Here is a 27,095-nt window from a genome sequence, read left to right as displayed (position 1 = left end):
CATGGGGGGTGAGGGGTGTGCATGTGGAGGGGTTACAATATGTGTATGGGGGGCACATGCATGCATGCGTGGGTGTATGTTCATCTGTCCGTGCATGTATGTGGGGGGTGTCTGTGCCTCCATGTGTGTATGTTGGAGGCATGTGTGCATGCATGGGGGGGCCTCTGTGCAGGAGGGACAGGAGATCTGTTTCTGCAACCTGATCCCACCTAGGCCACAGTCTGGTACTGGGCCGTGAACTGGGGGTTGGGGACCCCTGTCCTAGGATGTCACAGATCTTCCTGCTAAGGTTGCCAGTTTGCATAATCAAGGTCCAGTTTTACCCTGCCACCTAAGTGTTAGGGGGAGGTTATTTATTTATTTATTTTATTTATTTACAATATTTTTTAGCCGCACCATTGCCAGTGGCTTCATTGTTCCTCCACTTGGCTTATTACAGGTGACTCCGAACAGGAAGTCATGTTGAAAACCAAGACAGCTAAAGTGACAGTAGGGGGACTGAGTCCCACGAAAGAGTACACTTTGCAAATCTACATCCTGAATGGCTCTCAGGAGGCCCTCTTGGTGAAGAGGAAATTTGTGAGTAAGTGTGGCTTTGGGTTGTTGTCATCGTTGCAGCGTTAAGCATGGGGTTGCCAAGACTGGGTCATGTCGCTAAGTCTTTGCTAACTCACCCATTGTGATGAAGAACTATATCAAGATTGACTTTGCAATACAATTAAAGAAGGCAGACAACCAATCAGAGTTTCTGATGGCCAAACAATCAGGGTTCCTTCTAGAAAGCTGGCCAAGAAGGAGAAATCACTGACAGAAAGAAATAGATTCAGGTGCAAGGAGGTAGTAATATTAGAAGGGACTTGCTGTGTCATACTACAGACCTATCTAGTCCAGGGCATTATTCCTACGGTGATCAACCAGATGTCTACGGAAGGCCTACAAGCAAGGATGTGAGCCTACATGTGAGTCTTATTCCCTTAAGAACTGGCTTTTAAGAGGAACACTGTCTCTGTGACTGGAGGTAATTGGTAGTTACCATGACAATTTGCTTGTCATTGATACCCTTATCCTCCAAGAGAACCAATTAACTCACTTGTAGCAGGAACAGAGGGCAGGGAAAATAAAGAAAGCATGTATGAGCATAATGTATGAGCATCTTTAACAAGCATATTGCATAGACATTGTTTGAAAATTGTTCTTTGAAGCAGTGACCAGTCTGTACTGGTTGGAATTAGTAAAATACAAATTGTTAGGATTATTTGGAAAAGTTAAACTTGGTTACAAAAGTCTCTGGAGCTAGCATCCATGCATACAAGGCCATATAGCATCCATTAATGTGTATGGGGGGCACATGCATGCATGCGTGGGGTGTGTGTGCATGTGTTGCAGTGGTTAAACCGCTATACTGCAGCCAAAACTGTGCTCACGACCTGGGGTTCAATCCCAGGTAGCCGGCTCAAGGTTGACTCAGCCTTCTATCCTTCCGAGGTCAGTAAAATGAGTACCCAGTTCGCTGGGGGGGGGGGGCGGACAATGTGTAGCCTGCATAATTAACTTGTAAATCACCCAGAGAGTGCTTGAAGTACTATGGGGCGGTATATAAGCAGCATGCTTTGCTTTGCTTTGCTTTTATCTTCCTTCTGATTAAAAGGAGACAAGCAGAAACAAAATTGATCTCAGAAAATGAAGAAAGGAAGCCTAGGAATTTTAATCTGCCTGTAAATCTAAAAAGTTAGTGTGAGTGAAACACCTAGCTGATTCCACCACCACCCCCATGCAGGTCACTTACACCACACATTGGTGCTCTATTTAAATACAAAAACCTTTTCCAGGGTTTGATCTACTCTGAATGTGGAGCAGAACTGTGTAACAGGAAAATTTCTTCCCTGTGAGAAGGACTATAGTCTCATAGTCTAGATTCTCAGCTCAGATTCTAGTCCTAAACAATTAGGGCCTTTCAAGACATACATAAACATTTCAGAGTAGGCCCACTTGCTTAGAGCCCTTTGAAAGGGGTTTGGAGAAGGTAACAAAGATGTTCATCTGTAGCTATTGGTCATGAGATTTAAATGGACTCTGCACTCAGTGGCAGATTCTCAGCCTGGAACAAAGTGTGAAATATTTAAATTGTGCTGCACAATTTTCATACCTTTTGTTCGACTGATTTCATGGTATGCTCCGAGTCACTGACCTTTTGTGGCCATCAACAGTTGAAGAACTGAAGAACCTCTCCCAAGCCCGCAGTAACAGAAAGCACCCAACGATTGCCCCCGAAAAGCTAGAGTTGTCACTGGGGACCCCGGCCACTGTCTATATGCTGGAGACGGATGCCACTTCGCCAGCGACCAGAGAAACGGCAACTCTGATAAGTATGTGTCATGTTTTGGGGAACTAACTAAGTGTAATGGGAGTTCAACAATTGGCATTTTGTGCTATTATTTGGGGAAAGGGGTATGTTGGAGTAAATGGGAGGGTGGAATTGCCCTTTATCTAATGTTTTATTTTGGAAGGCAAGTATAGCGAGTTTTGGAGCTGTGCAATATGACTTTTGAATCCTTTTCCTGTGCTTTAGCTTCCCAGAATGCTTTTGAATGGCCCACATCAAGAGTAATCAAGACATATAAGGTCTATTCTGCTCTCCCCGGAAGTCTCCAGAGTTCCTCTCTGCTGTTGTCACAGCCAAGCTGCTGTAACCCACCAGTATTTTTAAGTGAGGCTCTTCCGCCTCAAAACAGCCCACAGGGTATGCATGCGTGCACCTTGTTTTGGAGTCAATTAGCAGCACCCTCCAGGAAGTGGCATAACAAACTTACACACTGTTCAGAAATCCTTTATTTAAAGCTTACATGATGGTATTTTGCCCTTGGCCATTGTATGTCAGCTTCTTAGCTGGAGAGGTTAACAAGGTAGATCCCACAGACACCCAACATGGCTCACCCTAGTTTAGATCATGATTAGAGATGGGCACCAAACCAGCAAAATGGTGACTCATCCTGGTTTGTGGTTCGTGGAAAACCATAAACTACAAGCCACAAATTTACGACGTTTTTCAAAACAAAATACGAATGAGTTAATAGGTTTGTTCAGGATTTTTAAAAATATGGTGGCTGTCTAAAAAAAGAAAAAAGAAAAACAGCCCAACTGCCTCCCTGCCCTCACATCGTGTCCTGCAGCCTCCTTCCCAGTACCCCCATCGAATCCCTACCTTGTCCTGCCAGTGCTGCTGCCACCGCCACCATCGTTGGAGTCAGTTGCCCAGTTTCCCTTCTGGGAACGAGGTCCATCATCTCTGGGCATGCGCCAGCCTCTTAGAGCCTGTGCCCATGCACCCAACTCCCAGTTGTATTGGAGACCCCCATTATAAAATGATAGAACATGATAGAATTTGTCCAAAAGAAGGCAGCAAAGATGTTAAACGGGTTGAAAATCTAGCGCTATGTAGAACCCAACATGACTTTGACCCAACTCCAGGAGGCAGTGGAAGACAGGAGGGCCAGGCGTGCTCTGGTCCACTGGGTTACGAAGAGTTGGACATGACAACAAACAACATGTAGAATGATTGAGAGAATTGGGTGTAATGAGTCTGAAGGCCAGATGGCTGAGAGATAGTATGATAACTATTTAAAGATTTTGAAAGGGTTTTCACACAGAATATTGGGTTTTCTGTCTCCTTCAGAGAGTACGACTTGAATTAGTGGATTCAATTATGGGAAAAGAGATTCCCATTGGACATTAGAAAAACCTTTCAGAGTACAAAAAAAGCACACCTTCAGTTGTGGAATATATTATCTTGGAAGGTGGCGGACTTCTCTTCACTGGAGGTCTTCAAACAGAAATTGGATTAACAACCTTTGGATCTTTCCAACTCTGCAGTTCTATGACTGACTTTTCCTAACTTCTGATGCTTTGAAACACAGGAAGAGATGATGTGGACAAGAAGAGGCTAAAACTGGCCATTTCCAAAGCGGCCAGTGAACGTACACCAAATGTAGAGCCAACTCCAGTGTCAGCAACCCCAATGACCCTGAAGATGACCCTGCCGAGCTCAGTGGGATTTCGAATAGACTACCTTGCCCAAGAAAAAACAACCAGAGAAAACTTAAGAGAAGGTGAGGGTTATTTCTGTGGACACCTCGACAAGGTAGGGTTTCTTTTCCCTTTCAAGGGGGGACTCGTGTCATGAGAATAGCCTGTTTTTATAGTCCATCGGTGACTATCCTGCGCTCATGCAGATGTAGTAACAGAATCTGCCTGTTTCACTGCAGTGTGATTGGAATGTAGGTCTAACACAGTGGTCCCCAACCTTGGGCCTCCAGATGTTCTTGGACTACAACTCCCAGAAGCCTTCCCTACCACCTCTGCTGGCCAGGATTTCTGGGAGTTGAAGTCCAAGAACATATGGAGGCCCTAGGTTGGGGACCACTGGTCTAACAGATGGGAGACGGTTTGTTTGGTAACTGTGGTGACATAGGAATAGCGTGGATGATCTAACTTTCTTCAACCTTTTGTTCCAATACTAAAAGCATGGTTACACTAATGAAATAAACCAGGAGATGGATCAGTGTTTTTGAAAGTGGTCTAAAGTCATGTGGTCATTACATGGCTTTCTGGTCAGTGTATCTGTCCTCTTGGGTTTTTTTTGTATTCTGTCTGCCTCTGCATTAACTGCAACATTGGGGTGTGGGGGGTGTGCATGCCTGCTACTTCATTTCTCCATAGAACCTGGCAGTGTTTCAGGCTTGAAATGGATTGATCCATCACAGCCTTGTAGGGGCAACTCAATCTATCAGAATCAGATCTTTGAAAGGCTATTTTTTTGTTGAGATGACACCCCCAGAGACCTCCTGCCCACTTGTGAGTTACTTTGTCTCAGAGTTTGGAAGAATCAGATCCTTGGACTGCAAATCCCAGCATCCAGCTCGGGATTGTGGCAAACGTAGTTCAAAAATGAATCTGGAGTTGTAATCCAGAAAAGAAACTCTGGTCAGGGGTGCCCAGGGGATGCTGGTCATCATAGTCCAAAGAAGCAACATTTCTAAGCCTTGGCCCAGCAGGGGAGAACATACAGATATCATATAAGACATCATACAGTGGATAATATGGTGTATCATGGATAAAATAGCCACATATTATACTCCCCTGTGCACAAGTACAAAGATCCTGATTTACTGGTGTACATTTCCCCATATATCTAATATCAAGATAAATTCATTGTTTGAAAGCCAAGCGACTGCTCTTTCATCCAATGCACCATTTGTTCTCAGCTACTTGTGTTTCCTTTGACCCCATTCCCTGGAGCAACTAAAAAAAAATAACCAACGTGTAGGTTGATTGGACGGGATACTGGGGAATTTAAGCGCATGGATTGGTAAACGAAGATGGGCTCTGATCAGGAGAGACCACCTGAATAAATTATATAGCCTGAAGGGGCAGCTGAGTGAAGCTGAACGCCAGGAAAAGCTATCACACAAAGTGTGCCCTGGCGAAGGAGCAAAGAACTGGATTAAAGCTGTGATGGAATTGAGGTGACAGCGCACGTATAAAATCACACCAGGGCATTCTTCTGAAGATGTTGATCGCCCGGTCACATGACTGCAGCGCACCTGCGGTCTCTGTGCCACATACTGTAAGCTGGTGTACGACTGAATGAAATCTTTCCCCGTTTTCTGAATGGACGTTTCTTTTCTACATCTGGCGGTGTGGGTGCTTCTCTGCTGCTGGCAGGCTATTCCAGGAAAAGACGCCTGGTACCCAGGGATGTTGGCAAGTGCCCTGGCCCGAGTCCCAAGTCCCAAGTCCAAGTCTTGAGGCCCGTGTCCCATTTCTAAGTGCAAGTCTTTGGATTTGAGCCCCAAGTCTCAACTCTGAGTCGTGACTCTGTTGGCCAGGCCTGCTGGCTCTGAAGATGGCCAACAGTCATAACCTCCGGCCACGGTGACTCCTGCCACCACCACCTCTTCGTAGTGCACTCCCTTTGACCTGCACCAGGGTTGTCTTCTCCTCCTCCTCCTCCTCTTCTTCTTCCTCCTCCTCCTCTCCCAAAGAGGCCCAAAAAAGGAGGAGAATGAAGGGATGAGCCCTTCACCTTTCCACAGCCATCTCAAGAGAGGGCGAAGGCATCTTGAAAGGGAGCCACCAGTGGAAGGGAAAAAGCTTACATACAGATGTATTCTCGAAGTGGCGTCTCATGCAGACTCCGCCCACTCCTTTGGCTCACCTGGAATATTGGTGGCCTTCTCCTAGGTCTGTGGAGGCTTCCCTCCCCCTCCCTCCTCTCCTTTTTGAAAAAAAAAGGACTCATATTTTCAAGAACCTATTATTTTAGTAGAGCCCTTAGGTAAAACATGAACATGTGGTTTTCCGGTCTGTGCCCATCTCCAGTTGCCACCAGTTGTCGCCGTCACCCCCTACGGTTGTGGATCATTATAGGCTCCTTCAAAAGTGCTCATTTTGTAGGTTTGTTTTATTTATTCATTTATTTATAAGATTTTTTTAAGCCACACCATTACTAGTAGTCTCTGAGCGGCGTACTGCAATAGTAAAACTGTAAAAACATTAAAACCATTAAAATAGGCAATATGATAATAATATCGTATATTAAAAACAATCATTAAAACATTAATATTAATAAATCCTGCTGCTCATACGGCCAGCTAAAGGATATTATTTAATTAAAATGCTAGCTAAACAGAAAGGTCTTTGCTTGGCACCGAAAAGCCAAAAGTGTCGGGGCTAGGCGGATCTCTCTAGGGAGAGCATTCCAAAGTTGGGGGGCAACAGCTGAGAAGGCCTTATTTTGACATGCCACCCCCCTCACCTCTTTCAGGGATGGCACCTTGAGAAGGGCCTCCTGGCCTGATCTTAGAGGACGGGCAGGCTTGTATGGAAGAAGGCAGTCCTTTAGGTAACCAGATCCTAAGCCATTTAGGGCTTTAGGCTTTGAGTTGTCTTCTCCAGGTGAGTCCCTTCAGTGCATCTGACGAGTATATCTCTCTCAGGTTGGTGCCCATTCCTTTAAAATACTGGGGCTCAGTTTTCACAAATAGAGAAACTATAGAGAAATAGTTGAACTGATGTGATGATGGTGAGTGCTGTTTAACCAATGAATTATTTATTTTGAAGTGCTGATAATAAATGGTGTTAACCAACAAATCAATTAAACAAGCCTCCTTGGGAAGTGGGGTTATTCAATTAGTTCCTGCTTAAATTTAACAAGTTAATTCCAAGTTACCTTCTTACTGAAGGATGGAGTATAGATCCCATAATAAATACATGGATAAAAATATGTTAAGTGTAAGTTCTGACTTTACAGCGATATTCTGGGAGTAATATCTCTGCTAATAATTGGGCTTTGTTTCTTTCTGTTCAATGATACAGCGATTCAAATACATGGTTTCATTTAAATCAGAATTTCAGATACTTACCTCTTTTCCCTGGGTGAACCCATTCTCTTTTCATAGTTTCCCCCTTCCAGTGTGATACCTCTGCCATGACTGATATCATTCTGCTTGTGGATGGTTCCTGGAGTATTGGGCGCAACAATTTTGGACTTATCAGAGAATTCCTGGCATCTTTGGTTGCGCCTTTCAACATTGCTCGGGACAAGATAAGAGTAGGTGAGTAGGTGAGCATCGTTTTTTTAACGGCCAGTCTCTAAATATGAGGACCACACAAATTTCCACATCACTTCTTTGTGGTGATTTGGATTTATAACCTATAGCTCAGCTGTGGAGATTGTAAATGACCTGTGAAAGTTACCGTATTTTTCCATGTATAAGATGCCCTCATGTCTAAGACGCCCCCCATTTTTCTAATCTAAAATTAAGAAATCTAAGTGGGGATTAGCAAGTGTAGGGGGAAAGGGATCAAAGCGCTGCAGGATCGCTTTGATCCCTGCTTCTCTTCTCAGCTTACTTCCATGTAGAAGACGACCCTCAATTTTTAGTCTAAAGATTTTAGACAAAAGTATAGTCTTATACACGGAAAAATAAAGCAATTCTTTAAAGCTAAAATTATTGCTTTTGAGTTAAGCGGGAGATATACATCACTAAAACATTAAAACACTGTCCAGAATTCTGTTAGCGATTGTACTAGTGCAACAGAGTTTGTGTAAGTTGTGGCAGCAAATTGCCACACATTAAGAAAGTGCAGCTTGCATTCCTGGGCAAATATCCAGGAGCGCAACCAGCACGTCATTAGTAATGACAGTTTGCCACTGTGACTTACACAATATTTCTTCCATAATGACATCTCTCCAATGGAATTCTTTTCCAAATGTTATTCTTTAGATACATCAGTTTGGCTTGTTTTTCCTGTTAACCCAAAAGTAACGGTTTTAACTTCAATGTGGTACTAGTTGGTGGATTTAGCTGTGTCAAGATTTAGTTCTTGACTCAGCATTTAAGAAAAGTCACAAATGGAAAAAAAAATCCCTTCACTGGTTTCTCCTGTCTTCTCCCACTTTTTGGAAGAAATTTCAATTCTTTTTTAAAAAAATTATACGTGATACAGCACATCTGCACTACCCTAATAAAGTATAACAAATTATTCACTTCCTCTGCCCTCCCATGGAGCAGAGGAAGTATTTAATTTGCTAATATCCTGAAGTGGCTGACTCCTTAAGCCACTTTATGATATTACAGTCTTGACAGCCCCAAGCTCATTTTGGTTTGTTTCCTGTGATCGCACACACTGGAAATGAACCAAAATGAAGCAAAATCCTACCTGCACCAAAAAAGTAGTAGCCCATGACCCAAAAAAGTGCAGGGCGGAACATTCTGGGGATGGGCTGCTTTGCTCTCGCAGTTACATTGTGTGATCACGAGAAAAAGCCATGAACCAACCGGTCTGTACAGAGAACCAAACAGCAGACTAAATGCCCATCTGACAGCACCCTAAGATGCTATTTTGGAGCTCTGCTCATCCAACTTCATAGGCAGATAGAACTGCCCACGAAGAGGACCAAATCTGGTGTTCTGTCCAAATGGCTGCTAAAAACTTCCTTGCTTTTTTGTAGACCTCCTTTCTGACAGCTTTCTGTTGGCTTCTCTTGCTTACTTCCAGGCTTGTCCCAATACAGCAGTGACCCACGCACAGAATGGGACCTCAACACATACTCTACACGTGATGAAGTATTAGAGGCCCTCAGAAGTTTGAGATACAAGGGAGGCAACACATTCACAGGTAAGGTTCTTCTTCTGTCCTGGTGAGCTATCTTGGTTCCTTGCTCGAATTCTAGCTTGCAGGTAAGTCCAGAGGACTAACTAGTAGCCTAGTTTGTTGATATGTGCTGTCAAGTCAGTGATCCTATTGTATTTAAGGACTGTTTTTACCAGTTCCACACACACCGGTGAGCTTTCATGACAGAGTAGGGGAATTTAACCCAGGTGTCCTGTATCCTAGTCCATTAATTTATCCACTATAACACTATAATGCCCCCAATCAGCATTCATTCCTGTGACTAGAATGTTTCTCCAATTTGCAGCGTTTATGCATGAGAAGAACAGCCTTGGAATTCAATCTGCAGAGAGCTATTTTTAGACTAGGGAGAGAACATTGTATTTATCTGGGATTTTTTTTTTTAGTATTTGCAGGATCTGGATAATGTTTTTTAAATTTGTCCGGAAGCTTTATATTAAAGTGTAATTCACAACAACTAATGTTTGAAAACCATGAATGACTTGGTGTTGAGGTATTGCTGAAACCTTTAGTAATAATCAGCAGGGATGTGGTGGCATTGCGGGTTAAACCGTAGAAGCCTCTGTGCTGCAAGGTCAGAAGACTAGCCTTCGTAAGATCGAATCCACGCGATGGAGGGAGCTCCCGTCGCTTGTCCCAGCTCCTGCCGACCTTGCTGTCCAAAAGCATGTAAAAATGTGAATAGATAAATAGGTACCACCTCAGTGGGAAGGTCACGGCTTTCTGTGTGTAGTCGCGCTGGCCACGTGACCATGGAAACTGTCTACAGACAAAGGCTGGCTCTATGGCTTGGAAACAGGGATGAGCACTGTGCCCCTAGAGTTGGTCACGACTGGACTAAATGTCAAGGGGAACCTTTACCTTTACCTGAGCAATAATTTCAGATCATTTAAATCTGAGTCTTGCTATGAGAGAACCTCACATTCATATAAAGCCATCAAGTCCAACCTCCTGCTCAAGACAGGAATACAAATCAAAGCAGATCTGACAGATGGTTGTCCAATGTTCTCTTGAATGCCTCCAGCACTGGAGCAATCACCACCTCCTGAGGTCTTTAGTTCTATTGTCGTACTGCTCGAACAGTTAAGAATTTTTTTCCTGATTCAGCCAAAATCTGGCTTCCTGTATTTTGAGACCATTATTATATGCCCTTAAACAGCATCCCTTAAAGGATGATGCTGTTAAGGTGCTACATTCAATATGCCAACAAAAGTCTGAATAGTCAAAGCTATGGTTTTTCCTGTAGTGTTGTATGGAAGTGAGAGCCGGACCATAAAGAAAGTTGACGGCCGAAGAATTGATGCCTTTGAATTGTGGTGCTGGAGGAGACTCTTGAGAGTCCCCTGGACTGCAAAGAGAACAAACCTATCAATTCTAAAGGAAATCAACCCTGAGTGCTCATTGGAAGGACAGATCCTGAAGCTGAGGCTCCAGTACTTTGGCCATCTCATGAGAAGAGAAGACTCCTTGGAAAAGACTTTGATGTTGGGAAAGTGTGAAGGCAAGAGAAGGGGACGACCGAGGATGAGATGGTTGGACAGGGTCATCGAAGCAACCAACATGAATTTGACACAACTCCGGGAGGCGGTGGAAGATAGGAGGGCCTGGTGTGTTCTGGTCCATGGGGTCACGAAGAGTCGGACATGACTAAACGACTGAACAAACAAACATTATATACCCTGCACTTTGGGATGATCAAGAACAGATCCTCCTCCTCCTCTGTATGACACTCTTTCAAATATTTGAAAAGTGTTATCAGATCTCCTCTCAGTCTTCTTTTCTCAAAGCTAGACCGGCCCAGCTCTTTCAGTCTTTCCTAGTGCGGCTTGGTTTCCAGTCCTCTGATCCTCCTTGTCGCCGTCCTCTGAACTTGCTCCAGTATGTTGGCATCCTTCTTAATGCCACAGGGGTGGGGGTGTTTGTGATGCCACAGAGGCAGGGCAGACAGAAGTTGCGTGGGAGTTCTTCCTCCACAACAGGTTACAAATATTTGGAGAAAATATTTGCCAAAGCTTGAAGAGGTGCCATGCATCTGGTTTTTTTTTGTTCTTCTTCTTGTGAAACAAAAGCAGAAATTGGTATTTGCTCCATTAGTGACATCCCCCCCCCCATTCCTTGTTTACCTCCTCATTGTTAATGGAACCATGTGCCTTGTGGTTTTTCTGCCTTCCACTACTTTCCCCTTCTAAGGATTGGCACTGACTCATGTGCTGGAGCAGAATCTGAAAGCTGAAGCTGGTGCAAGAGCAGAGGCTCCCAAACTGATCATCCTCTTGACTGACGGCAAATCTCAAGATGATGCCACACCAGCAGCACAGACCTTGAAGGATATGGGCATCGAAATATTTGCTGTGGGTGAGTTCATAGGCTTACCTTCTTAGGTTTCGAATTTCCCGATGCAAATGGATGCTTTGATGGGGTGGATGCGTCAGGAATACAACACACTAAATATTTCACACATGCTTTGTAGTTCTACCACCAGTACAAAAAGCAGGCATCTTGGCTGGCATCTCCTCGAGAAAATCATGTATCGGCTGCAATTCTTTCGTACAATCACACAAATGGTGTATTCTTTAGATGCAAAGTGCTGTAACTTAAGAAATATCTATAGACATTGCCTGTTGCATACAGGGTTGTATGACTTGGTGTGCAATAGATAATGCCTAAGGAGCTTTCTTGCCTTACAACAGTTCGTGTCTAAAAGTGACACCGTTTGCCTAACTGCACACCAGGATTTTGGCCATCAGTCCCTTTATGTCCAAAGACAGGTAAGAGCAGCAGCACTTTACTTTTTCCCCCTGGCAATAGAGGAGACTAGACTAGGGGAGACCGATGGCAAAAAAACAGTTTAGATCTGGATAGCAGTACAAATGGACCACAATATCCACAGGAGGTCGGTTCTAACACACACACACACCACGCAGATGCAGAAAATTGTGGATAAACAAAACACACAGACATACACACACACACACACACACACACAGATGCATATATTTTATGTGTGTATGCACAGTATATGTATATGTGTGTGCATGTGTTTGTATATGTATATATGTACATGTATATGTATATATGTGTTTCTATATGTGTGTATATGTATATGTGTATGTACAGTATATGTATATGTGTGTATGTGTGTGTGTATGTGTATAGATAGATAGATAGATAGATAGATAGATAGATAGATAGATAGATAGATAGATAGATAGATAGATACACACACATACATATATGTGTGTGTGTGTGTTTGTGTGTGTATGTATATTTATATGTATGTGTGTATGTATGTGTATATGAATATATATGTATATGTATACGTGTGCAGATATGTACATATGTATATATGTGTGTGTGCATGTATATGTATGTTTGTATATATATGTATACGTATATTTATATGTATGTATATGTTTGTAGGCATATGTATATATGTGTGTGTGTGTGTGTGTGTGTGTGCGTGTACTACCAGACCTGGCCACTAGAGGGAACCTCTCTCTCTCTCTCTCTCTCTCTCACACACACACACACACACACAATTCCTGGTTTCCTCTAGTGGCAAGGTCTGGTAGTACATCCTGGAAATGCATATAAGTGGATAAGTAAGACTGTGGATATTAATCCTGTATATGTGGCAGTCAAACTGCATTCCTCAAATGAAGGAAGTCATGAATGTCTAGCTGGCTCGGTAGCTGTTGTGCTGTATCAGCAACCATGTGAGCTGACCCTTTTGTGTACCTGGGCTTTATATCTGTCTCAGCACCTTACATTCCTTTTCTAGGGGTGAAAAATGCTGATGAAGCCGAATTGCGCCAGGTAGGCTCAGAACCTTTGGAGATGACCGTATACAACGTGCTGGATTTCCCTCTGCTCAGTTCTTTGGCTGGTCGGCTTACCCGAGTCTTATGTGCCCGGATCAAAGAGAAGAACAAGGATGAAAATACAGGTGAAGTGACCACCATCCCTTCATTAAAATTCATGTTCCTTGATTGTTATTTCTTGCAAGCCTCTCATCAACTTTCTACCCCTTTTCCAACTTCTGAACAATGAGAGCAAACATAAACATTTGAAACTCATCAGGTTTAAGTTTAGCTTATAAATTTAGACCACGGGTGCAATCAGGAGAGCAAGGGAGAAGAAGTTTGCATTTCTTTGCAATACTTTTAACGTTTTTAAAGCCCTGTCAAAGCACTGCTAAAGCACAGTGTGTTAGCAATAATTAACAAGGATAATTAACAAGAAATACAAATTTTCCTCTTCCTTCCCCTCCAAATGCGAGCAGAAAGGAAGCTTTCCATTTCTCAAGATTGTTAAGTGACTTCACCAAAGAGACAGCCAGTCAGCTGCTTAACAATCTGGAGAAATGGGAAGCTTCCTTTCCTGAAGATTGGTCTCGAACATGCTAAACTTGAAATCCAATATGGACCCTGAATTGTAACCTCAAAGTGACCCTGTTTAACAGGATCAAGATTGATTGAGGCCAGGATAGTTTCACTGCTATATCCACTTGCTAGTCCCAATTAATTGCAGAATGCGCCATCAACACTTATGTAAATCCAACTGATTCAGTGGTTGCACTCTAGTTGGGACTGCCAATTAGATCCAGACCTTAATGCTTCTATTATTGGTAAAAGCTCAAAATATGATTTAATACATTTAAATTTTGAGAAGTGCTGCACACCTAGGTTGGGGCTGAGTTTAATTCCACAATTACTCTGTAGCCAGGGGAAAAAAATCCATTTTAGAATGACAAGATTTGTGCATACAACAAATCTCTTTTACAGAGCCTAATAAATTAAACTAATTTGCTCTACATTCGGTAAAGAAACTCACTTTTTAACATTTTAAAGTAACTTTCCTACTGCTACACCTCTAAACAGGAATGATTCTAAATTATATCAGTAATACAAGTATGGAAAGGCAGAGCAGAGTTGAACTCCCAGAATCGCTCAACCAGCATAGATGGCTTGGGGATTATGGTGGTTGTAGTCTAAAAAAGTAACATGACCATACTCTGCAGAACATCTGCTTTATGCCTTCAAGTTATTCAGAACAATATATTTCACAATGTTTTCCCAAGGCTCCCAAGCTATGAAGCTGATAAATCTATTTAATAACAACAATAACAAAAATAGTCTCTCAAACTCTGTGCCCAAGGGGCAACTTTGGCCAAGCTTTCCCCCATCTGAAATAAAACTATAACCATCATCCAAACTTGCAGGCAAGCCAGTAAAAGCTGTTCCAGTGAATACCGGTGCCCATCTGAGTCCAACCAATCTTGTTTTAAAGGAGGTAACATCCAGAAGTCTGCGCCTCACCTGGAACCCTCCTGTGATCCCACCAAAAAAATACAGGGTGGTTTACTACCCTTCTAGGGGTGGCACACCTAAAGAGGTGAGTGATCCTGTCATTGAGGGCTTCCGCTTACTGGAATTAGCTACAGAAACCCTAGTTGTGATGGGCAAACGCCCAGTGATCCAAGCCAGAGATAATTTTGGGGGTTATGGTGACTGCTTTTGATTCTAGGTACCTGTGGTATGTCATCCAGATTTCGGTTGAATATCAGGAAAAACTTCCTAACTGTTAGAGCAGTACGACAGTGGAACCAGTTGCCTCGGGAGTTGGTGAGTGCTCCAACCCTGTGGTGCTGGAGGAGGCTCTTGAGAGTCCCCGGGACTGCAAGGAGAACAAACCTATCCATTCTGAAGGAAATGAACCCTGAGTGCTCACTGGAAGGGCAGATCCTGAAGCGGAGGCTCCAATCCTTTGGCCATCTCATGACAAGAGAAGACTCCCTGGAAAAGACCCTGATGTTGGGAAAGTGTGATGGCAAGAGGAGAAGGGGATGACAGAGGACGAGATGGATGGACATCGAAGCGACCAACATGAATCTGACCCAACTCCGGGAGGCACTGGAAGACAGGAGGGCCTGGTATGCTGTGGTCCATAGGGTCACAAAGAGTCGGACACGACTTAACGACTAAACAACAACAACCAACCAACCCTGAAGGCATTCAAGAAAAACTTAGATAATCACCTGGCAGATCTGCTTTGATGGTATTCCTGCCTTGAGCAAGGGGTTGGACTTGATGGCCTTGTAGGCCCCTTCCCACTTCATTTTTCTATGATTCTATGATTCCAGTTCACTTACTTTTGTATCTCATAGCAAGATGTTATAGATTTTGGCTATATTGCTGGTGGAAACCAGACAGGACAAGAGCATGAGGATGACAGGAATTGTACTCCAGCACCTTTAGAGTCTGCGAGGAAATCTTATCTAGGGCGTCAGGGTTCAAGGAAGGTGCAAGAAGAAGATCCATAAATTCAATAAGAGAACCACCTAATTTATAAGAAAAACAAAGAATAACAGAATAAGACAAACCAAGGAGTTGGTCACTCAGCCAATTTACATTGATAGCAGTCCTGACATTTTTAAAATCACTGTAAAGTCATGTGGAACATAACAACTGGGCACATTTATATGGTCTGCACCCACTCTCTGTCCGCTGGTCATCTTCTGCTTGTCCAGCTCCTTCACTGGCCAAATGGAGAGAACAGGGTAGGTGGTTGAAATGCTGAACATAGTACAGTGATAAACATTTTAAGGAAAGAATAAAAAATATTAAAAGGCAAAACGGCACTACCTCTGCTGCCCAAAATCCGCAGAGGCACAAATTAAAATGACAACAGGGCTCACATCCTCAAAAATCAACTGAATTGAATCAATTTAAAAGCAAGTTATTTTAAAAGCCCCTGCTGGCATGTTGGAAAAAAACAAAACAAAACCCAGCTTCACAGCCCAAATAAATCAATCTCCTTCTTGCATCGTGTGTCCCGGATTTTATTAACCAATTTAAATAATGCTTAAATTGATTTAACTGCAGTTCTTATTGCCAGTGAAACCACAACCTTTGTTTGATGGCATTTTCCAAAACTAACAGATATATATTTTTGTCTGCGCTCTCATTGATCACAAACTCCTTGTCTATGTGTATGGACTAAAGTGGTACCTCAATTTACAAACTTAATCTGTATTGGAATGGTGTTCATACATCGAAAAGTTTGTAAGTTGAGGCAAACCTTTCCATAGGAATGCATTGAAAATCATTTAATCTGTACCTGCTGTTTTTCGTTCTTATTTATTTATTTTATTTTATTTTATTTTATTTTATTTATATGCCACCCACGCTACCCAAAGGTCTCTGGGCGGCTTACAACATTTAAAATACAATAAAATTTAGAACAATTTATTTATTTATTTATTTATTTATTTATTTTATTTCTATCCCGCCTATCTGGTCTTATTCGACCACTCTAGGCGGCTATTAATTATACTATTAATATACAATTAATATATATATAAAAATTGCCATCTGACGCACAGCTAATATTATTTCAATTAAAAGCTTTCTGGAAGAGGAAGGTTTTGACCTGGCGCCGAAACGTCATCAGCGTCAGCGCCAGACGAATCTCAGTCGGGAGGGCATTCCATAGTCTTGGGGGCAGCTGCCGAAAAGGCCCTTTCTTTACAAGCCCTCCCTCTTACCTCCTTGAGGGATGGCTCTTTCAAAAGGGCCCCCTGGTTAGATCTTAACTGCCGGGTAGGCTCATATGGAAGGAGGCGGTCCTTCAGGTATCCAGGGCCCAAGCCGTTTAGGGCTTTATATGTCAAAACAAGCACTTTGAATTGGGCCCGGGCAGCAACTGGTAGCCAATGTAACTTATACAGAATCGGCTTGATATGTTCCCTGGCGGCTGCACCACTCACCAGCCACGCAGCTCGATTCTGGACCAGTTGCAGTCGCTGGACCGTCTTCAAAGGCAGCCCCACGTAGAGCGCATTGCAGTAATCTATGTGGGATGTTACCAGTGCATGTGTAACTGTCATGAGACTCCACTCGTCCAGGTAGGGCCGTAGCTGGTATAATTTCCACAGCTGAAGGAAGGCGCCCCTGGCCACCGAGTCCACCTGGGCTTCCAGTGTTAGACTGGGGTTCAGGAGCACCCCCAAGCTGCGGACCCTGTCCCTTAGGGGGAGTGTAACCCCATTCAGGGCAGGGAAAATGTCAAGGTGCCGTTCTTAAGTTGAAGCATTAGTTCCCATAGGAACTAATGCAAAGCCAATTAATCCGTATCTACCATTAGGGGCAGATTTTTTAAAAATTTTTTCTTCTTTTGACCTAAAATGAACTTAGGTAAAAAAAAAAGGTGTTTTTTTTCCATTCGGAAGTCGAGGCTCCATTCACAAGTCGAAGCAACATTTTGTGAACAGAGCTGTTCGTAACCCAAAACGTTCACAAGTGGAGACGTTCGTAAGTCAAGGTACCACTGTATATAGTATTTAGGCTATGGTTTCATACACCACGTACATGGTTGTGGGGATACAGGCAGAGAGAAATGAGATAAAGATGTCAACTACATTATAAACTCTTGTAATGAGCTTTCAAGGTGCTGATTAACTCTTGAATAGAATCATAGAATAATGATGTTGGAAAGGGCCTATAAGGCCATTGAGTCCAAATCCCGGCTCAGTGCAAGGATACAGATCAAAGGATATCTCCCAGGTGGTTGTCTAAGTTTCTCTTGAATACCTCCAGTGCTAGAACACTCACTACCTCTTGAGGTCATGGGTTCCATTGTCATACTGCTCTAACAGGAAATTTTTTTTGTAATATTCAACCAAAATCTGGCTTCCTGTAACTTGAGCCTATTGTTGCGTGTCTTGCAGTCTGGGACGATCAGGAACGGATGCCGAGCCTCCTCTGTATGGCAACCTTTCAAAAGTTTGAGAGTTTGTATCATCGCTCTCCTCAGTTTTATTTTCTCAAGGCTAAACATGCCCAATTCTTTCAGTCTTTCCTCCTAGAGCTTGATTTCCAGCTCCCTGATCAATCCTTGTTGCCCTCCTCTGAACTTGTCCCAGTTTGTCAGCATCCTTCTTAAAATCCAGAACTGGACGCAATATACAAGATGGGGGCTAACCAGTGCCGAATAGAGGGGAACTAGTACCTCATGGGATTTGGAGAGTATACTTCTGTGAATGCAGCCTAAAATAGCATTGGCCTTTTTTGTAGCCACATCACACTGTTGGCTCATCTTCAGCTTGTAATCTATAACATTTCCAAGATCCTTCTTGCAGAAATTGTTGATTCAATGATTTGACAAAAGAAAAAGCTAAAGAGTATTGATTTACCCTACTGATGTTTAGCATTAGCTAATCACTTTCCCTGTTAGCAGTGTGCTGGATTTTCAATACCTTGAAGCCAGTGCTTAGAAAGTAAAAGATGCTAGCACTGGCCCATTGCCACTGTGGAAGAAAAATTCAGTTTGTTAGCCTAGTAGCTATTTGGCTACTAGGCAACTTTGCTCAGCCCAAGCCTTAAAAACAACAGTATACTCATTACAATTTGCCTGTTTGTTTTTAGGTTGTTTTAGACGGGACGGTATCCACAGCACAGCTTGTGAACCTGACATCGCACACTGAATATCTAGTTTCCGTGTTTCCCATTTATGAAAACGCTGTCGGAGATGGACTCAGAGGCATCACCTCAACCTGTAAGTTGGCTTATAATATAGTCATGTTCAAGTATTAGTATTGTCGGCCAGAAGGCATTCTAGTAGGACCCCGTATCTGTGGGAGGGAATGGCCCTAAGCCCCCACATGGATGCTTTTAAATGCAGATGATAGTGAATGCTATACATAGCATGCTCTCTGTCTTCCTCTAGTGGCGAATTCTTGTGACTTTATCTTTAGAAATATATATATATTTCCAGGATTTTTCTTTTAATGTTTTTAATATTCTCAGTGGATAAGTGAATCAGTGGATACTGATCCCGCAGATATGGGAGTCCTACTGTATTTCATGGTTAGCAATTAGAAAGAGTCAGTGTTATGTAGCTTATAGAGTGTTGGACCCGTGGAACGTGAGTTCAAATCCCCATGGAAACATGCTGGGAGGTTGAGGCCACCATTATTTGGATGCACTTAGTAACAGAATTTTGAATTGTGGTGCTGGAGGAGACTCTTGAGAGTCCCTTGGACTGAAAGGAGAACAAATCTATCCATTCTGAAGGAAATGAACCCTGAGTGCTCACTGGAAGGACAGATCCTGAAGCTGAGGCTCCAATCCTTTGGCCATCTCATGAGAAGAGAAGACTCCTTGGAAAAGGCCCTGATGTTGGGAAAATGTGAAGGCAGGAGGAGAAGGGGACGGCAGAGGACGAGATGGCTGGACAGTGTCATTGAAGCGACCAGCATGAATTTGACCCAACTCCGGGAGGCAGTGGAAGACAGGAGGGCCTGGCGTGCTCTGGTCCATGGGGTCATGAAGAGTTGGACATAACAACTAAACAACAAAAAGTAACAGAACTGCCGTGCTGCTTGTGATTTGGTGGAATGATGTGTAATCAGAGTTTTGGAGGAAAAAAAAAACAGTCAGCATGGCCATGGGCTCTGAAGTCGAAACATGTAACTTCTCCAAGATATTTGAGAGTGATGGTGCGGAATGCAGAACACTTTCTGCAAAAAGATGCACAACTCTGGAAAGCAGGAAAAAAGCAGGAAGCGCCCAACAGCAATAGAGTGGAAACAAGTCCTGTGTTGTACCGTTCTGTGCGGTGGAGAGCATTCAAGAATGCAGGTCATTGGTCTATTAAAAATCCTTTCTAACCATACTGCTTTAATATTTCTCTCGCATTATCTGCCCCAGTTATATCTAAGAGAAGGTCAAAAGCACATACTGTAATATGAAACTGGCTGCTGCCGTCGGCAGCTTGCTCAAATTAGTGGATTTCACTTAAAGAGAAGGCAAGTTTCTAGCCCATATACCTACCAATATAATTTTAAAGGCCGAAATCCTGTTAATGTATGTTGGGGGTGGTGTCAAATCACCTATGACTGATGCCAGCTCTATGAATGAGTGATCTCCAAAAGGTTGTGTCTTCAGCTTTTGCAAATTCAAGCCTGTGGCTTCCTATAGGGAAGTCAATCCATCTCACATCCAGTTTTCCTCTTTTCCTGCTGCCTTCCACCTTTCCCAGCATTATTGTCTTTTCTAGAGAAACCTGCTTTCCCACAGCCTGCACAAAAAGGCAGACAGGTGGTAGAAGAAAGGAGATTTTGATTATGTTTTAGGGAAAATTTCACGGGCCTTTTCTAGGAGGGTTTTAAATGGAAGTTAGGTGGCCACTTGCCAAGGATGCTTTAGCTGTAGATTTCCTGCTTCAGCGCTCAACTTGATGGCTGTTGGGGACCCTTTGAGGTCTACGGTACTATGATTCTGTGATGTCTTGCAAAGCTCTCCTGCCCTGCCTGCCAGTTGCAAGAATAGCAGCAGAATAAATCATGAAAAGGAAATCAGATTTGATTTTTCAAGGTCCCTAACTGCCTACATCATTTCTGAGGTCCTGGTTTTTCAAAACAAATTCAAAACAAATTCCATGGTTTAAAGCCATGCAAATCATACCCGGTTTTGCATTTTAAAAAATGTGGGTTTTTTAAAAAAATATATATCTTTAAATGTTCAGGTTTTGCGGTGTATTGAGCATCAGAAAACTGTCTCCCTTTGAACCGTCCTCTTTCATGTTTTGCCTCTGCAGTGCCTCTTTCCGCACCTGCTTCCCTCCGAGTTTCGGAGATCAGCCACAACAGCCTTCGATTGACGTGGCAACCAGCCGATGGGGCCACTCAGTATCTCGTTCTTTGTTCCTCTGCCCCCAGCGGAGCAGAAGATGACACGAAAGAGGTAAAGAATATTGATTCAGCAACAGCTGTCCTTTTTTTTAAAAGCTCCTCTAACGTTCAAAGGTAAGATGGATAAGCAGTACTATTAGAAGGGCATGTCCATGCAAAGGTGGTTTCAAAAAAAACGTTTCTCCTACAGGCTTTCCTGAGATCCCTTGTGGAATAATGAACAGAGTGTTGAACTAGGACTCAGAAGGCCTGGGTTCAAATCCCTGCTCAGCCATGGAAATCCACTGGGTGTTGGCCATGCTGAACCCCTCTTGAACATCTCACATACTTTGAAAACACTGGCAGGGTTGCCATAACTAGGAAAAGACTCGAAAGTCTTTTCTTATTTATGTAAAGCATTTGCAGAAATATATTAGGTGTCCTTAGCAAATATGAAGGTCTGGATTTACTGATACGGATTTTTCTGTGTATCTGTTGTCAAGGTATGTTCATTGTTTGGAAGCTGGAATGTCTCTTCACAGTTCTCCCTCAATAGATATGTTTTTTTTCTTCTTCTTCGCTGCAATGTGTGTTTATTTTAACCTCATTACCTATGGCTACTGAATAAACACCAACGTGTTGGTTGCCACAACAAGATACTGGGGAATTTATGCACATAATTTGGGAAGGTGGATTTGAAAATAGACTGGATCTGATAGGTAGAGACCATTAGAATAATTTTATTATTATTGCTGAGAGGCGGATGAGGACAATCACGCCTAACCACGACACAAAACTTGCAGTGATCAACAATGATGTATCATTTCTTCCTGTTACCTTACTTTGAGTGAAGTGCTACAACAGTCTGTACCTTTTCTTTCTTATTACATGACCTACATATTTGAGCTTTCTGCATTTTATCTCTTTTACTGCTGAAGATGCTTATGGAGATCCTACCTGGAGACAATTCTGCTGGATGCTCAGTCTTCGGCTGCAGGGCCAGAGGTTGGGAGTTTGATTTCCCCACTATGTGCCTCCTTGATAGGGTCTGGACTCGATGATCCATAGGGTCCCTTCCCGCTTGACAGCTCTAAGGTTATTTCTATTACTATAACTCAGAGTTGAGCTTTCAGCTTGCTGGACACAGAGGTCAGACATGCACCAAAACTGCTTTACATTTGGTACCTAAAATATATTTTTTCCAAGCAAGCCATCCCTAACATACCATGGTTTTGCTGATGGAATTGTTTTCATATTTTAAGTATTGTGAAGTATCTCCTCCTCGATGCGTTGGTGTATTTATTGTTTGTAAAGCACTCAGGATTTTTCTCTTAAATGTGGATTAGCCAATTAGCCATCCCGGTTCACAAAGTCTGGGAGTTATAGTCCAGGAAAGTAACATTAGCAAGTTCAGCAATTTATACCACTCTCTTTAAAAAAAAAAAAAGCCAGTGGCATAAATCTTCTTGGGCATCCATGCAGTTCTGCCAACTGAACAGAAGGTGGCAGCAAACTAGTTGCAATGACTTGAAGAGCAGGCATGATTGAACTGTAAATAAGAGCAAAAGCTTTCCTGGGCTCGAAACCAATGTGTTCTGTTAGATAGGGACCCTCATTTAGGAGCTCAGATTTATTAAAGAAACCAGACTGACCCAAGTCTCTCTCTTCCTTCTTTGTGACATCAACTTTTGTGATTAAACGATTTGCACCACAAAAGCCAAAGAGAAAGGAGAGATTAGTCTGGACAGCTGGTACTTCTTGTTCCGGAACATTGTTCTTTAATATAATCCTAAAACTGCAGAGCTGAAAGGGACCCTATGGATCTTTGCTGGCCTCAAGGACTACCCGTTAGAAAGGTTGTTTACAAGGTGCGCTGGTTTTGAGAATTAAAAGCTCTTACCCTACCAGCCACTGCTGGTCTGTCATTTATAAGGATTTTGTTGTTGTTTAGTCGTTAAGTCGTGTCCGACTCTTCGTGACCCCATGGACCAGAGCACGCCAGGCCTTCCTGTCTTCCATGGCCTCCCCAGAGTTTGGTCAAATTCATGTTGGTCGCTTCGATGACCCTGTCCAACCATCCCGTCCTCTGCCTTCCCCTTCTCCTATTGCCTTCACACTTTCCAAACATCAGGGTCTTTTCCAGGAAGTCATTATTGCAAAAGTGCACACAGCCATTGTGACAGAAGAGCAAACAAAATGGGAAGAAAAAAATGTGAGATTAGGGCTGTCACCAGCAATGTTAGTGTCCAGAGTGAACAGCTATTTAGGGCAGGAGAACACATAAGAACGTAAGAAGAGCCCTGCTGGATCAGGCCAGGGGTTTATCTGTTCCAGCTTCCTGTCTCTCACAAGAGATGCCTCTGGGAGCCCACAACACCACGCAAGACCTATCCCCTGATCCCCCTCTTTCCCTGCATCTGGCCTTTGGAGGGACCTTCCTTTGAAGCCTGGAGATTATTGATCCCCATCATGGTTTGTAACCTGCGATGGACTTTTCCTCCAGGAATCTGTCCAGTCTCCTTTTCAAGGCATCTAGGCCAGATGCCATCACCACATCCTGTGGCAAGGGGTTCCACAGACTAACAACATGCTGGGTAAAGTAATGTTTTCTTTTGTCTGTTCCCACTCTCCCAACATTCAATTGGAGTGGATGTCCCCTGGTTATGGTATTGCATGAGGGGGAAAAGCACTTCCTTCTATCCACTTTACCCATCTCCTGCATCATTTTATATGTCTCCATCATGTCCCCATCCATGTCCCCCCTCCATCATGTTCCAGTTTCACAATGTCTTTTTTTGAGGTGTGGAAACCAGAACTGTATGCAATACTCCAGTTGCGGCCTTACCAGTATTTTGAAAGCTAAGCAAAGCATCAATAATAGACTTCTACCACCCTAAAGATTAGAATTGCTTTGGGCACAAGTTTATGAGGGATTTTGTAAACATTCGTTTTGAACTGGGGTAGCTAGGGATGGGATTTTTTTTTATTTCTTACAATACTAACCCCATAATTCTCCATTCTGGGAGTTCTACCCGACATACACCTAAATGTAGCTCACCTGGGAGAAAAAGCCTCAAATGGTAGGCTTTGAGGCCTAGCTAGGCCTAGCTTCCTGTTCAGAAAGAAAGCTCCCACCTAGCAATGAGGCAGGAACAGGAAGCTTGGGCAGAGCTAGGCCTAGCTGAGCCTCAGTGCTTTCCAGTTCAGGCCTTTCTCCCAGGCGAGCCGTATTTAAATGTTTGTGAGACAGGTAGAACTCCCACAATGGAGAATGATGGGGTTTGTAATCCAAGAAATCAGAAAATCTCATTCCTAGGGGTTGCCAAAGCTCTCCAGTGATGGTAGAAAGAGAGAAATGCTGCTCATTCCTGGCACAACTCTTTGAAAACTCACCCAGAGGATGACGAGGAGGTAGGCTGTGAAGGTGTTACAGGTATTACAAAGCAGCAGGAATCCTCCTGGGTCAAAGATGCTCTGCCTCTTCTTCAGATTTAGGTAGTGGATTCTTCTGCCTCTGATGCTGCCTCTGGCTTCTACCGAGCTGCCACTGACCCCGTCATGCTCCAGTAGCAAGGCTTCACTTCAGGTTTACAGAGATCATTATCATTGCATCATCCTGGGCTCTGTTACAGAAAGACAACACTTTAAGTCTTGGTCGGGGTAAATCACCCTCCTCTATGCTTAGCACGGAGGGAATGGGTGGGTGGGAGGGCATGCAGAAGGAGGCATGGCAGCTCTCAGGAATGCCTCCTGTACAGAGCTGGAGAATGATCAGGGAAGAGTGTACAGTAGGACTCCCCTATCTGCAGGATCAGTACCCACAGATTCACTTAAACACGGTCCGAAAATATTAAAAATATTCAAAGAAAAATCCTAGAAACATACCGTATATTTTTGTCTAAAATCTTATACAAAAGGGGTCGTCTTATACATGGAAGTAAGCTGAGGAGAGAGAAAAACAAGTGGAGGGGAAAGCAGGGGTCAAAGTGATCCTGCAGGGCTTTGATCTCTTTCCCCCTACACTTGCTAAGCCCCACTTAGATTTCTTAATTTTGGGTTAGAAAAGTGGGGGACATCTTATACATGGGGGCGTCTTATACGCAGTATATTTCTAAAGATGAAATTGCCAGAACTGGCCACTAGAGGGATCCAGAGACCATGCCATGTGAAGCGTTCTCTATTAAAACAGTGTTCTCTATCATCCACTTTTTTCAGCCTCTGTGGAGTGAGGCTTGGAACCCATGCCCCACAGATACAGAGGTTCTACTGTATTTTAAAATCAGTGCTCTGGAATTTTGTGCATTTGGAAGTCCTCAGTCAAAACCCAGTTGCCCTATCCTAGTTATGGCTTTATATATAATAATATATTGAAACCGGCTTATTTTCCAGTGTCCATTCAGCAGTATGTAGGGGTTAAGAGGACTTGGGTCTTCGTGCAAAGCTGCTTTCTGTGGCCATTGGAACTTTGATAGTCCTTCTATTTCTGGTCTTCTTTGTGTTTTTTTTAAAAGTACATTATACTTTCTGCAAATTTTAGGTATGGCACTTCAACTTTTCAATAGGTCACAAGAACCCCTAGGCTGTTTCCCCTTTGCTGAGGTTCAGGGGTTATGATTTTTAAAGGCAACAAACCATCTTAAACCTGTGTTCATGTCCTATTGAAGTTCATCTTCGGTCTTTAGCTTTCTTTCTTTTTCTTTCTTTCTAATATATTTGTTTGTTTGGTCGGTTGACCGAAATCTTTCCTTGCCTCCTGAGAACTCAAGTCAGCATGTACAGCTCTCCTTTCCTCACCCCACTGTCTCCTCAGAACAATCCCATGAGGTGGGTCAAGCTCAGCGTGTTCCTGGCTTAAGGTCATCCTGGGAGGTTCATGGCCAAGAGGGGGGGATTTGAACGCAAGGTCTCTGGAGTCCTACTCACAGCATGACACTACCCTGGCTTTCAGTGGCTCCGTCCTGCCAACCTCTTAAGCCTCTAAATGCATTCTCTCTCTTTTCAGGTGAAAGTAGAGCAACCTGAAGTTCTCCTCAAGGGGCTGTCCCCCAACACTGAATACTCACTAGCGGTGTATGCCTTATATGGAGAGGATGCCAGCGATCCTGCGAGCATGCAAGAAACCACTTGTATGTCCTAGCATTTGATCGATGGATTAAACTTGCAGCCCTCCCTCCAGTTTCCAATTCTCAGGACATGGTAGAGGCATAGTATCAAAATGATATTAAACTGCCATACATTAAACATCACTAAAACCCAGCAGTTTATCCACCTGGCCATAGTAGCTCATCTACCATTAACGTTCTAGTTAGACTACTGCAAAAGGAAGGCAACAAGGATGATCAAGGGGCTGGAAGCCAAGCCCCATGAGAGAAGATGGAAAGACATGTCTAACTATAACTAACTATAAGTCATACAGAGGAAGGGCAGGACCTGTTCTTGATCATCTCAGAGTGCAGGACAGACAACAATGGGCTCAGGTTTCAAGAAGCCAGATTTATCCTGAATATCAGGAAAAACATCCTAATTGTTGGAGCAGTGCAACAATGGAATCAGTGACCTTGAGAGGTAGTGAGTGCTCCAACGCTGGAGGCATTCAACAGAAACTTAGGCAACCACCTGGCAGATCTGCTTTGATTTGGATTCCTGCCTTGAACAGGAGACTGGACTTGATGGCCTCAGAGGCCCCTTCCAACTCCATGATTCTATGAATGTGCTTGATGTGGGGCAGCCCTCGAAGAGGACTCAGAGGCTGCAGTGAGTACAGCTCTCCAAAGTCCTAGGGCAGAGGGTGGGTGGTCCTGGAACCACCGGATATGATTTTCTCCTATACTACCACTAGCTACCAGTGACCAAGCCTCTGTTTTCTACATGTGTTGCAGCTTCTGCGCCATCTTGTAAGGCAATCCATTTTAAAACACATTGCTGTAGCTCACTGTGGGTGTTTCCAGAACACAGGGGATTGTTTTTATGCACATAACAAAGCACAGGGGAGCTGTGGGAATCTAGGGTTCTTCGTTAGCATTCTCCTGAGATCAAGGGAAATCTGGTATGGTCAACGCTCCAAATAGTGACTGCTCATAGCCAATGGCAGTTTCCTAGAATAATAGAATTATGGAGTTGGAAGGAGCCTGTGAGGCCATCAAGTCCAACCCCCTGCTCAGTGCAGGAATCCAAATCAAAGAATATCTGCCAGGTGGTTGTCTAAATTTCTAAAGAGAGGGAGCCATCT

General features: G+C 43.4%; 1 protein-coding gene across 1 annotated transcript in view; it reads left to right on the top strand.

The window, feature by feature from the left end:
• The window catches only part of COL20A1 (collagen type XX alpha 1 chain), a 135,587-nt gene that overhangs the window by 14,270 nt on the left and 94,222 nt on the right, over positions 1–27,095 (top strand). Inside the window, exons 4-14 of the mRNA XM_072996741.2 lie at positions 440–583; positions 2,208–2,366; positions 3,915–4,106; positions 7,458–7,613; positions 9,061–9,180; positions 11,386–11,550; positions 12,977–13,141; positions 14,417–14,589; positions 18,621–18,750; positions 20,794–20,939; positions 25,869–25,992. Coding sequence (XP_072852842.2) covers positions 440–583; positions 2,208–2,366; positions 3,915–4,106; positions 7,458–7,613; positions 9,061–9,180; positions 11,386–11,550; positions 12,977–13,141; positions 14,417–14,589; positions 18,621–18,750; positions 20,794–20,939; positions 25,869–25,992 — 1,674 coding nt within the window. The remainder of the gene's footprint in view (positions 1–439; positions 584–2,207; positions 2,367–3,914; positions 4,107–7,457; positions 7,614–9,060; positions 9,181–11,385; positions 11,551–12,976; positions 13,142–14,416; positions 14,590–18,620; positions 18,751–20,793; positions 20,940–25,868; positions 25,993–27,095) is intronic.

Source organism: Pogona vitticeps, chromosome 4, assembly GCF_051106095.1.
Source record: "Pogona vitticeps strain Pit_001003342236 chromosome 4, PviZW2.1, whole genome shotgun sequence".
Taxonomy (NCBI): Eukaryota; Metazoa; Chordata; class Lepidosauria; order Squamata; family Agamidae; genus Pogona; species Pogona vitticeps.
Note: the sequence above shows the minus strand (reverse complement) of the source record. Positions and strands in the feature narration are given on the sequence as shown.